General features: G+C 45.9%; 1 protein-coding gene across 1 annotated transcript in view; it reads right to left on the bottom strand.

Annotated features, from left to right (window-relative positions):
• Positions 1-10989: 10989 nt before the first annotated feature.
• dnah6 (dynein, axonemal, heavy chain 6) overlaps positions 10990-13828 on the bottom strand; it is a gene marked incomplete at both ends in the record, with an annotated part of 85297 nt that continues 82458 nt past the window's right edge. The window contains 3 exons of the mRNA XM_079998925.1: positions 10990-11093; positions 11207-11429; positions 13080-13231. Of these exons, the coding sequence (XP_079855051.1) occupies positions 10990-11093; positions 11207-11429; positions 13080-13231 (479 nt within the window). The remainder of the gene's footprint in view (positions 11094-11206; positions 11430-13079; positions 13232-13828) is intronic.

Raw genomic sequence — 13828 nt, 5'->3', positions numbered from 1 at the left:
GGCCCGGCGTGCCCCCCACATATAGAGGTTGAACACTGAAAACGCAGACGCCGAACAGACTGTGCCTCCCTACCAGCCCCCCCCCCCCCCCCTGTGAAACCATGCAGCGTCCGGTCATTTGCAAGTTATTACAAACCAAACCATTTTGAATATACGTATTTATCAGTAATATACCACTGTGTGTGGGTGATGTGGCTTTTTCCCTTTTCAAGGCTTCCTCGCTGTAGCTCCTAACACCTTGTGTACAGTAAGCCCGCGCCGTGTGACGAGGCTAAAGCCCATGACATACAGTAGAGCCTCACTAATGCACGCCTCACGCCTCCGCTCATCCACTTATACCTGTGTCAGTAGGCAGTGACTCCTTCCACATCCCATTACACCCCCGTTCCTTTAATCTATTTCTATTCTATTCTCCTTGAGCAAACGTTTAATTTTTAAAGTCGCTGTTTCATAAAAGAACAACGTGAGGCTGATATGTAAATACACGTCTTTTATATTCAAGGTATCAGAGGACGCGCCCTTCTTTGGTTCTTCCCTGTGTTCAACTTTGCGTCCGTACTGCTCATTTGGACCGTTTTTAGTTCCGTTGCGCGCATCCTCGGTGGTTCTACTGAGTTGACGTGACGTGACTGAAAGGGCCTCGTCTGCAGAGAGAGGAAGTGATGTCATAAATATTGGCATTGCGGCCCTTATTTCAGGTACATGTTGCACATCCTCATATAGCAATGGCAACATAGAGAAGGCAGTGAAGTGTTCACGTCAACAGACTGATGAAGCCTCCTGCGACGATGATCTGTCTCGTCTTGTCAGTACTGTGTTTTAATTGAGGCTCATCTTCACACCATTCTCTTCGGACATCTTCATGTGGGATGGATTTTTGGATCTCAAGTTAATTTCTTGAAAGTCGCATAACACACGACTCAGCTTCTTTCTGGCGTTTCCCTTTGACCCTTACACTCCTCCTCCGGTGTCTTTCACACAACCTGGACCCTCAGGTCACAAATGCGTTTAGCAGGGACATTCTGCCGCCACAGTTAGTGCAGAAACACCCTTCACTGTGATCTCAAAGGCTTTTATTTCCATAGATGGCTTTTAGATATTACATTTTTACAGCTTCATTCTCCCAAGCCACCTCATTAAACTGCGTTTTCCCTTTTCTGTTCCATTCTCAGAGGAAATACAATAGAGTTAGAATATTCTGATCTCGACAAAAAAATTTGTTTTTAATTATTTTTTCCAATTCAGAATATATTCTATTTTTGAGAGCTACAGTCCTTCTCTTATGCGTGTCTGGTAAGTAACTGTTATTAACCGTGTTATTCATTCATTTCAAAACAAAGAAAAAAAAAAAAAGTTATTTCTTTTTTTGAACGTAGGGCCCCATTAAAACGTATTTGCCACTAATCTGTCATTGTGCTGAGTGCTTTGTGCCGTTGCTGCGTAATTCTCTGTGAAAGGCGCGGAGTCACTTCCTCCCCTAATCTACACGGCGATGGCATGCGACGAGGATTAACCGCTCCGTCTCACGTAGCGCTGCGTTGTTTCGGCTTTGCCACGTTCCCGTTACAAATGCCACTGACCTCACACTCTGACGATTTGAGCAGCGAGAGCAACCCATCAGGAATAAGAGGGATAAGCGGGATAAGAGGAGGGTGGTGTGACCGCCTCGCACCATCTGCAGAAACAGAAACATCCCCGGGGGCTGTCGAGTCGGAAACCCTCGCTGTTATTGGTTGATTAATGGAGCCGCTACACAGCAATGGCCGCCGCCAGGACATAACTTTTAATGCAGCGAAAGATCATGGAGAGGATGTATGAAACAAAAAGAAAAGGAACGCTGTTGTCACTGTGCACCTTAACCGTAACCCTTTTTTTTTTTTTTTTAATTAATTCCCAAAACCTTCCGTGAGGTTAAATGGTCCTAGCGTCATTCTTTCAGTCTACTAAGTGGGTTGATGTATGTAAATGGTCAAATTGTTTTAAAAAAATGAAATCACATCGCAAAAAAATAAAATGAAGAAAAAAAAAAAAAAGGTTTTTGTGGTGGTGTGAGGATGTCATTTCTACGCTTACTTTTGACGATAGTGCAAAAACCCATGACGCAGGGGAAAGTGCCAAAGTGAATTCCTGTAAGACTGTGTGCGTTGAGGATATTTATTTTGAAGTGTTTTGGCAGATGGGGGGGGGGGGGGGGGGGGGACGCAGGTACTTCAAACTATCTAAAAACATTGACTTTCCCGGGGTGCGGTTTGGACAGTTTGGAGTGAGGCGGGCGGACGAGCAGATCCGTCGGCGCCGTGGCCGTCCCCTCGGGGAAGGAGGGAGGAGACGGGACGCGGCGGACACCGATACGTTGCGTAATAGGTCAGAGGGACGGCGCTGCGGAGCTCTGGTAAGTGACCCGGTGGAAAGGACGCCGGAAAAGTGAACTTTGATGAGTCAAAGATGTGACATTCTCAAGCGACAACCCCCAGCGAGCGGGGGGTCGAGCGGTGGAGAGCTGGTGATGTAACCACACGCACGGCCGGGACCTCTGCTCCGCTGGCCGTCACTGCCGGGGGAAAATTTTGAGTTTGGGCAGGAAATTCTATAACTGCATTTCACTTTAACGCCAAAACTGTTCCAGACGTATGGAATATCAAACAGAGGAAAAGTGCTCAAGCGGTACAATAACGCAGAGCGCCCAAATTTAAAACTCAATGGTAACTTGAAGCTTTGCAGCATCGGCCGCCTTTCCCGTGGCGCCGCGTTGGTGTTCCTTCGCTTCTCTACGCGGGGAAATCCAAGGGAAAAGTCACAACATTGAAGCAAAGCGAATATAAATTAGCGTGATCCTCCCTTTACGCTGGGGCGCTGTTTGGCTGTTTTTGAATGAACCCCGTCCCTGTCTCCCCGCTCAGCACAGCGCACCTCTCGTAGGAGCGTGAACCTGAACGGCCGCTGTACGAGGTTATTTATGGAAAAAATAAGGGAGAGATATACTGGATAAGATGAGGTGCAGTATCATCATTCCTGGGAAATCACACTTGTTCACTTTAAAAAATAATGTCATGTTCTTAGCGCTGCTGGACTCCGCTGCAGAAACGGTGCATTTTCCGAGCCCTTTGATATTTGATATAAATGATTCAGAAATAACAAAAACCATCGTATGAAAATAGGGAATCTTCAGATATCCAAGGTGTGAGCTAGTTCCGTCTTCAATCGGAATAAATTTGCAGATCATTCTTGGAATAGCTGAGAGAACTTCAGCTCCAGGATGGAACAAACCTCCTCCCTGCTCATGTCCAGATCAAATATCCTGCGAAACAAACAATGTAGCGTGCATAATTTGGGATCTCACTAAATCTCCTTGAGCTGTTTAAGCAGTAAAGCAGAGGTATTAGATACGGGAAAAGAAAAGGCGCGTCCACCTGTTGAATCAAAGTCTCGGATGAGCCGCTCAAACCGGAAGGAACATTTTCGAAAAGCGCATTTCACACACATGGAAGTTCAATAAAAATATAAATAAAAACACATTAAACTGCCTCTTGTGGCACTTCTCCATATCGCAAGAAGCGGGAGTATATGAAAGGGGAGATTTTGCTTATTGCTTGTAACACGGTCTGGACTTTGAACCACTTTTAGACACAGACACACACACACACACACACACACACACAAACACACACACACACACACACACGCACACACACACACACACACACACACACACACACACACACACACACACACACACACACACACACACACACACACACACACACAAAGTGCGACTCAGCAATATGTTGAGGAGTTGGTCAAACCTAATTCCAGGGTCCAGTTCTCCCAGACAGACGGCGGTTTGAATTGCAAGCACCGGACTGTATCACAGTGTGTGTCAGCAGAAGCTCACACACACGCCTCACACACACACACACACACACACACACACACACACACACACCTCACACAAACACACACGCACGCGCACGCGCACGCACACACACACACACACACACACACACACACACACACACACACACACACACACACACACACACACACACACACACACACACACACACCTCAGGCTCTGTCAATGCACTACATCAGCTCAAACCATGTGCCAACACACAAACAGACATGGTCACACTTCTTTTTTTAGCAAACTGGAGTTAGGTATCTCAGGTCGCCATGATGAGTGTAATGTTTCCACTGTAAAAGTAAAGTAAAATTAAATTAAATTAAATGTAATTAATAATACTGTAGACATACATATATTAAATGTTTATGTAGGATTCACTCAATGGCCGAGGAATATAAGGTGGATTGTATAGCATAGATTTGAAAAGGGATATTTTAATCTGGTTTCATCTGATTTGTAGTACTTATTTAATCCTCTGTCTCCGCCACCGGTGAGTTCTGGAGGCAGTAGCAGCCGACGGCCTCCCCAAAACTGTTACGATGACTAAGTCAGTGTGTTGCTCGGGGACAATTGAGAAAGGTGCTACGGAAATTTGGGAAATGGGGGATGGGTGAAGGTCCACAGACTCAAGGTCGTTACCCTGCACCACAAAGTAGCTCCAATGTCATTACTCCAACTGATGTCCGAAAGCATCAATCCAGCCGAGAGCTTTCAGCTTGAGGCTTTTATTAAATAGGAAAAACTATCTTTTTTTTAATTCTCCTGGGATTAGATAGAATGGTCAACAGCCTTGTATGCGCTGAAAAGAAATGCGGTTAAAAACTCAAACTGTGAGAAAATAACTGAGTATTCCTGTTTGTTTCTGGCAGAGTTGAAATGAACTCCTTGGATTGTTTCGGGCACAGTTCTTACAGCCTACAGCCTACGCCTTCATGTTTCGGTGAACTGAAAATCAGCCAATTTCATGACATTGGTCTCAAGATGTGCTTGACAGTCATCTTTTCATCACTTAGCAATTGTCTTTGTAGCCGCGGTGGAGGAGCCGCGGGTCCCTCGGTGGAGGTCTCACCACGGCTGAGTGATTATAGGCAACAGTGGAGGTTCACTACAGATTGGAACATGGGCTACAGTTGGGTTTTGGCTTTTATTTCTTTATCTGCAGGAAACCGTACAAACAAGCCGTCAGACATGGACAGGGGAAGGTTCTGTCCTTGTAGGCAGGCAGCACGGCAGGAGCATTGTTTTATTTGTTTTATTCGGTTTTCACAATGCCACTAAAAATGAATGCATTGTTTTTGTCGTTTCCAGGGGCGATAGATTTTTTGTAATTCCCCCGGTGACAGAGTGGTAAAGGCAGAGCCGCCCCTTCTGAAATATGAAAGCGGCCCCGCAGCTTCCTTCCAAAAGTGAGGTTTTTTTTTACTTTGGAAGGAGGCTGCGGAGAGATAAAGAGCGGCGTCAAGAGTGCGATTAAAGAAAAGAGGTAAAAGAGGTCAACGGATTCTGCCTTTTTACATTCCACGCAGCGCGTTTGGGGGAGGGGGGGGGGGGGGCTGAGCTGCTTGTTGCGATGCCACGATTTCCATTTGGGGAATCGGGGACTGGAAGACGGCTTTGCAGGCAGCGCAGGGGCTTCACTTTGAGATATTAAAATAAGACTATGCATCTTTGAATATGTGCCACAATAATATTAAACACACTGTTATTCCTACTATGGCTACTATTGGCTATTTAGTAGGCTAGAGCGAGGGTTCCCAAACTGGTGTCCGCAGCCATCTCGGGGTCCACAACAGAACTACAGGGGGTGATAAAACTAACCCCGGTCATCCGAATGCTGTAGGTGTTCCAAACGTGTTTCATCAGAGCAGGACACCTTCTTCCATTGCTCCATGGTCCAGTTCTGTCGGTGGACAGGCATGGGCACTCTGACTGGTCTGCAGCTACGCAGCCCCATGCGATGCACTGTGTGTTCTGACACCTTACTATCATAGCGGCATTCACATTTTTACTCATTTCTGTGGGATTGCACCAGATGGGCTGGGCTTCACTCCCCACACCCATCATGAATGTATGATCTAATTCCCTTGCCCATGACCCTGTTCACCGGTTGTCCTTCCTTGGAGCACTTTTGGTAGGTACTAACCACTGCACAGTGAGAACACCCCACAAGATCTGTAGTTTTGGAGATGCTCTGACCCAGTTGTGTAGCCATCACAATTTGGTCCTTGTCAAAGTGGCTCAGATCCTTAGGCTTGCCCATTTTTTCTGCTTCCAACAAATCAACTTCAACAACTGACTGTTCGCTTGCTGCCTAATACATCCCACCCCTTGACAGGTGCCATTGGAACGAGATGAACGAGAGCTAAGTTTCAGAAATAGATTTTTTCCTTCAATATAACTGCCTCTTGTGGAGCATATCTTTACGCCATTGCTCTAATACGCCGTCGTAAATCTTGTAAATTCCGATATTTTTCTTGTAAATTCCCACTTTAGTTTTTCTCGTAAATTTCTGACTGTGATGAATGGAGCTTCTTCCTCCCAAATGTCTGTCTATTATATTCTTTATTCTATTTTGGGTTATTTGGGGTAATACCCCCACTCTCCCCTCGTGCTGCCTTAAATTAATAAAATAAAATCTTCTACCATGGGCCTCATACACCATCATGTCAGAGTGATTGAACCTATTGTATAATCTAATTCCCTCCTTGAATCCTTCCTGTCTCTCTCCTTCCTATAAATAATATGCAATCACGGTTCATAAAAGGATTGATGAGTAAAAGTACTTTACAAATGTTCCTATTTTTCAACACAGGGAATACCCAATATAGTCTTGTAAATATCTAACTGTGTGCTAACTGCAACACATTCTTCCCCATGACAAATGCAATAATAATTGCATTAGTAATTGTATTATGGAATGGGGATTTACTTTTGTCTGGAAGGTGAAATCTATTTAAATTGAACTTCTTTGCACCACCCACCTCTCCTGGTAGCTCCAAAGACTAAGGAAACTCCAGCAAATCTTTGCCATAGAAACATTGTTGTTTTACTTGCTCCTGATTGCTCCTCAAATTAGTTTCTTGAATGATCCTGAATGGTCTCTCATTTGTCACTAACCTGTCAGTCTGGCCGAATCCACAGTCAAAAGGGCTTTTCTGTGATGGTTAATGTAAAAAACCCACTTTGTCAGAATAATCCAAGGAAAACAAAACGTTAGTTAAGGGACTTCTACGGTTACCAGTGGTGGCTTAAATAACATACAGCAAGACAGAACGAGGATTTTGTTTCTCCTGGATCGTGCATGTGCATTAGCTGAAAATGATTTAACAATCAGTGGATAAGAAGGGAAAATCATCCATCGCAGAATCGGAGGGCCATCGAGCCAAGTGTCAGCGTCTAAATTAGTTCAAATAAATCATGAGCCTGGTTCACTTGAGTGGGGTGTTTCGTCTTTTTTCTGGAATCTTTACATTGTTGAGCTGATGCGTTGAGCCCAAAGACATAAACGATCATTTTGAATGATGTCAATATTATGGCGCATCAGAGCATGGCCAGGGAGGAAAAGCACCTCCCAGATGAACAGCTTTCCAGTGGCTTCCCGCCAATGAGGCTGTAGAAAAGAGAGCAGGACATGAAACCCCCCCTTCGCAAAAATATTCTACACACAGACGCCGGAGCTCAAGGCTACCAATGACAGAGCAGGTTTAAAAAAAAAAAAAAATCTGTCATTCCAGGGCACCAAGGCCAAGTCAGCCCATTTTATTATGCTTTCGTCTGAGTGATCCTTCCAAATGAAGGAAGAAAACCAAAGAACAGCGGGAGAACAGACAGAGATTTTGTGGAATGTTTCTCGTAATCTTGAGGGGTGTGCCAGAGGTTTACTGGACTAGTGGATAACCTCTGGGGGATGTTGTCCCATGTCAAATCTGTGAGCACAGGGCGGGAGGGGTTCAAACAGTTGTGCCTCCAGGTGAAGCTGCAGCTGCTGAATTCCATTTGTGATGATGATGAAAGGACACTCGGGCTTGTGTGTGACAAAGACAGAATTCAGAAGCCAGCTGGTTCACAAAACACTTGTAAATCTGATGGCCTGCAAAATCAACATCTCCAGTCTTCAAAATCAATCTCTGAGAGGCTGCTGAAGGCTGACAAACATGCCATGTCGCGGTTTTACTAAAGTTAAGAACTGAAATGTATTCATCAGAGCTTGATCAGTCACTATTCTGAGTCTGCACCTCCAGCTCCTTCGTCAACCAACCAGCCCAGCCTTCAGCTACTGCCCCAACCAACCAGCTCAGCCCCCATCTACATCTCCAACCAACCAGCTCATCCTCCAGCTACTGCCCCAACCAACCAGCTCAGCCCGCATCTACATCTCCAACCAACCAGCTCATCCTCCAGCTACTGCCCCAACCAACCAGTTCAGCCCCCGCCTACATTTGCAACCAACCAGCTCATCCTCCAGCTACTGCCCCAACCAACCAGCTCATCCTCCAGCTACTGTTCCAACCAACCAGCTCATCCTCTAGCTACTGTCCCAACCAACCAGCTCATCCTCCAGCTACTGCCCCAACCAACCAGCTCATCCTCCAGCTACTGCCCAAACCAACCAGCTCATCCTCCAGCTACTGCCCCAACCAACCAGCTCATCCTCCAGCTATAGCCCCAACCAACCAGCTCATCCTCCAGCTACTGCCCCAACCAACCAGCTCATCCTCCAGCTACTGCCCCAACCAACCAGCTCATCCTCCAGCTATAGCCCCAACCAACCAGTTCATCCTCCAGCTACTGCCCCAACCAACCAGCTCATCCTCCAGCTACTGTTCCAACCAACCAGCTCACCCCCCCCACATCTCCAACCATCCAGCTTAGCCCCCGTCTACATCTCCAACCAACCAGCTCAGCCCCCCTCTACATCTCCAAGCAACCAGACCAGCCTCCAGCTGTAGCCCCAACCAACCAGCTGGGCCTCCAATGACTCCCCCAACGAACCAGTTCAGTCCCCAGCTACTGCTACAAGCAGCCAGTTCAGCCTACAACTACCACCAAACAGTATGCACACTTTCAATATCATACAATTATAATAATATTATGCATACTTTTGTGCTGTAGACTTGGAGGTGACAGTTATTACTTATTTTTCCGTGCATGACAGCATCAGAAGTGACAGCAGAGGAAACAGGGCACAATTGCTGTGTATCGTCATATCAGTCACTCAACTGCCCTGAAATGAGTTTTTCCAGTGAGGTATGCAGCCTCTCATAGGCAGGAAATGCATCACTATTACAGCTTTGCCTCACAACATGCACCAAGCCCAAATCAGACCCAGGTTCAGCCCTGAAATCTGCACAGACAGACAGATAAGCTCTCAAAATCACAATTGTGCATTGGAGTGTGTCAACCTGTGGAAAGTGTGTTCATGCGATAAAGTGTGTGAAAAAAAAACAAAAAAAAACAGACAGACAGATGGAATAGCATGGGGAGAATGGAAATAGAGCCGAGGCTCAGGACGGAATTTCTGAATCCTGTCAATTGGATTAGCGGTCTTTGTTGAAATAATTATACAAGTTAGTGTTAATTATTCAATTACAGTTAAATATGGCAGGAGCCCCTTTTGTTTAATTTATGGCAACATTATGGATGCCCTTGCCAAAATACATTTAACTTTGATGCTGACCAATCAGAGGAGTGTAATCAATACATACCTCTGGACACTCCTCTTGTTCAATTGCTGTCGGCCTTCTCACACCCACTAATGATACTGCAGCTCGGTTAGTTGTGCCTTCAGTGTGTATGGGGGACTCGGATGTGCAAGCACATGTGCACGTTAATGACAGGGATGGGAGGGTTTAAATGTTTCCATCTTGCAGTGTGTGTCCTTGCGTGTGCGGGGCAGTAGTTTATGTTTCCGCTGACTGCCCTAAGTGGCAAAGATAGGCTACTGCTGCTGCTTGTGGGGACTGTGGTGGAAACATTGCATACGGGGCTTGACAGCCGCCGAGGAGCCAGTGGAGCCGTCCTTCCTTACTGCGCCCCGACTTATTATTATTATTATTATTATTATTATTATTATTATGACTGTTTAGCGTTTTGGCCTTTATGTTCCCATATGTTTAATAAAAACTCACGCCCCAGTGCCGGAAAGACAGTAGGGTTTAAGTCTCCCTCCCTTAAACCCTACTGGTGGGTAGAGACACCTACAATACAGTATATATATATATTTATATATATTTAGACCCTTGACCATTAACCATGACCATTTCCGATGGACATGTCTTTTCCAACCCATCCGTCCATCCAGCCATGCATCTGTTCGACGAAAAGCACATTGAGTAAGCTACAGCTGGCTGAGGAGTCTAAAAATATGGTGTTGACACCGTGGAGATAGAATACATTAACTTGTTGTCTCAGCTGATTGATCTGCCAGCGGGGAAGGACTTTGGCGCTCAACACTTTGCGTTCACTTTGTACGGCTCCTTATACGTATATTTTTGGCGGGAGGTGTGATCCACTTGCAAATAAGCGGAAGCGAGAAGCGTTACACACGCACGCGCATTCGCGCCACTGATGACATTTGAGAGATTCGTTGATAAATATATTCAGAAAATGGTGGAGAATGGTGGAGACGGAAGTAAGGATGGGATGTGGGACGTAAAAAAAAATTATACATTTGCATTCTGTTGCTGTTTAATTACTTGGTTAATTAAGCTATTAAGTGGTGTTGTCACATTGTGTGCTCCCCCCCCCCCCCACCATTTTCACCATCTAAAAATGTTCTGGTTATGGTCTGTTGAATGTTTTTTTTTTTTTTATTATAAGCCTATTAAATGTAGAACTGAAGTTAAATATTAAAAGAAGAAAAAATGCAAATAAAATAATCAAATCAAAATCGGAATTGCAATACGGGTCACCAAGATCACAGTTTGATATCTTTGAACCAAATGGTTCAGCTCTGGTGTTATTACGGCTGCTGGACATGTGGGAATAATTAAAACTGTGCACAACATGCACGTTCTGCATGTTGTAATACAGAGAATTACATAATACAGAGAATCCCGACCCTGGATGGATTTTATTTAAACAATTCACTCGTTGAGCTGACAGAGCAGAGCCGAGGCTTTGGATATCCAGTAGTCACTGGACCTCTTGGACGGCAGCATCACCGTCACCACAAAGTTAGTAGAGTGACCTGGAGTAAAACGAGACAACCACACAAACACAATACACCCATGAGGATAGATCGACGTCTGAAGAACATCGTCTGAAACCACTTTATCATAACAGGTAGACGTCTCCACGCACCCGTGGTGGAGAGCGTCCCGGCCCTCAGGGAGGTCTTGTACAGGGGGGCGTGGTAGAGCTCGGGCTCTGGGACGTAGTTCTGCTGGGGCTCAAAGTGCACCACGGGCAGGCTGGGGTTCATCGCCCGCGGCAACGCGTCCTCGATCACCATGTTGGCGTCGTCCCAGCGGCTGGCGTCCATGAACATGCCGTGGACCAGCACGCCGTCCCCCGGCTCCGGTAACTGAGGGCAAACGCATGGAGAGGAAGGCTGTACTTTGGATGACTTGGAGGCACGTCTTTGCCACGATGTCGAGTGCCCCCGGCGGCCGTATCCGGCACAGCCCTCAACTCTGCCCGCGCCGATGCAAGTGAATGGAGCACGGGGCCAAACTAAAAAATACAATTCTAAATGCACTCAAGTGTTTAATGTCATTTCCCCGAATTTCCTCCATGAGAATGCCTCTCTCAGTATTATCATATATTAGAATAGATGTGTCACTAGGGGGGCCATGTTTTTGGCTTCGAAACAGCCCGGCTCTGAGTGAGTGAATGGGGTCGCGCTGTCCATTTTAAATACAGTCGACGATTCGAGGTGACAGATTACCAAAACCAGTAACACACCACGACCACTCCTCACCGGAGGCCCCTCACCTTTTTACTTTCAATTTCATCCTTTTTGTATTTAATTACATTTTTTGGGGGGTTTCTTGAACTGATTCTTGTTTGTGTTCTGACCGAGGAGCCCGGTCGTAAATATAACAACCCACCGTTAGTTTGGTGTTTTCCCCCTTTTTGTTTTCCTTCTTATAGTTTGGGAGGTTCATTTGAGGAACGCCCCAAAAGAGGTATTCGGTAGTTTTGCCGGTGTCCCAGTTAAGTAAGCCTGCGGGCATTTTTTTTTTGTTTTGTTTTGTTTTTGTGCAGTAACCAGATGAACAGATAATGAGATTGTGCTTAATTTCATCCAGTTTTCAGTGGTTGTGCATGGATGTGATGCCGAGGTGTGTTTGTCTCCTCTCACCCTCCTGACTTGGGTGTGAAGGCCAGTTGTTGGAGCAGTGGCTTCTGTTTGCGTGAGCCTTGAGAGTTTGCGCGGCCAGGCTTTTGCAGACAGTTTACCACGGAGGCATTTATAGCTGAGGGTTGAAACCTTTTTTTGACTCTTACAAGAACCTGTGTATTCCATCACGCTGTGCATAGATTGGTCTGGCGTCTTGTCCCTCTCCTTTTTTTTTCTGTTGCGTTCTTCGCAGACTCTGATTTACTGGCATTTGTTGATGACCCTCCGCAGGACGGCTTTATTGTTGTACTAAAGCGCAGGTCGTGTCCATTCCGGGGTAATGGAAAACGGTTACCGTTTCAGAGCGGTCGAACGGGAAGCGCATTGTACTAACGTCCGTTCTGGAGGGAGCGAACATTTTATTCCGAAAGCCCTCCGATTGAGCTCACCGAATTGCCGCACGAGTCACGGTCGCTGAAGATCTAATCTGGAATCCTTTTAAGCGACGCTCACGTTGTGCCCTCGGGTGGTCGTCTCTATCTTCATTTTCTACCGCTTCCTCTTTTGCTTCACAATGCAGAGATGCTGCTCAACGATATATTGCAACAATGAGCGTGTATTGTTCGCTTTTAGACCCGCCTCTGCTTTGGCTCTTTATGTGGTTGGCGTCTCGGTTGCAGCGCCACAAATTAGTCTTTGTTCACTGACCCCAATAAAACAACACTATTCATCAACAGTGAATCCATATCACCTGCCGACTTATGAAGACGACCTTTCACTCCTTTTGACTTCCCACCATCTCTGACGGCGCTGGAAATATTCCTGCTGTACCTGATGCACTGCTGTTAGGTAAGAACAAAGGGAGCACAGCTCTCCGCGTCCTGCGCTCACCTCCTCGTCCATGTCCAGCTTGGTGTTGGGCGGCAGGGTGCGGAGAGCCTCGCAGATCACCGCCTGGTCCCTGTACACCGGAATCATGTTGAACCGGAAGTTGAGCTCATCGATGGGCATATTGTAGCACCGGGCGTGGTTCTGCAGCGCCCCTGGAGGCCGGGAGCAGAATAATAAAGAAGATTAAAAAAAACATCTTCAGCACATTTGCTTTCTCAGTGGGACATTTCTTGCCGGAGTCTGATTAAGGTTTGGGGACTGAGTATGTCCTACAGTGTCTGGGAATTCCAAGAATGTTGGGTATAAAGTTGAAGGGTCTACTTATATTCTATTTTGCCTTTGGGAGGTGCTTTTTGGAGACACATTTGGTTTGCATTCACCTTTTGACGAGTTTTTTTTTTTTTTTTACTCTACTGCAACACATAGTCGCAGGCAGAGCAGACACACCAGCTGCATATTTCAAGGTGCATTCTGTAACAAAGATAACACATCGTGCAACGGATTTTGGGTGCCGTTTTTAAACAACAGTACACAGGATCCGATGGTTAAAACCCTTGTGCTGATATATATGTGGCTTTACACAAAAGCTCAGTCAGTGCCATCACAGATCTCCAAAAACACATTATACTGTATATAGTTCTTATAAAATAGCAATTTCACAACCTTCCCATCCCTCCGCTACTATTTCTAAGGTCCCATTCATCCAGATGTTTGACTGGACACCTGTACCACCTTCCCTGTAATGTCAA

The sequence above is a fragment of the Zeus faber genome, assembly GCF_960531495.2.
Source record: "Zeus faber genome assembly, chromosome: 4".
Taxonomy (NCBI): domain Eukaryota; kingdom Metazoa; phylum Chordata; class Actinopteri; order Zeiformes; family Zeidae; genus Zeus; species Zeus faber.
The sequence above is the reverse complement of the archived record's forward strand: the minus strand, read 5'-3'. Positions and strand labels throughout refer to the sequence as shown.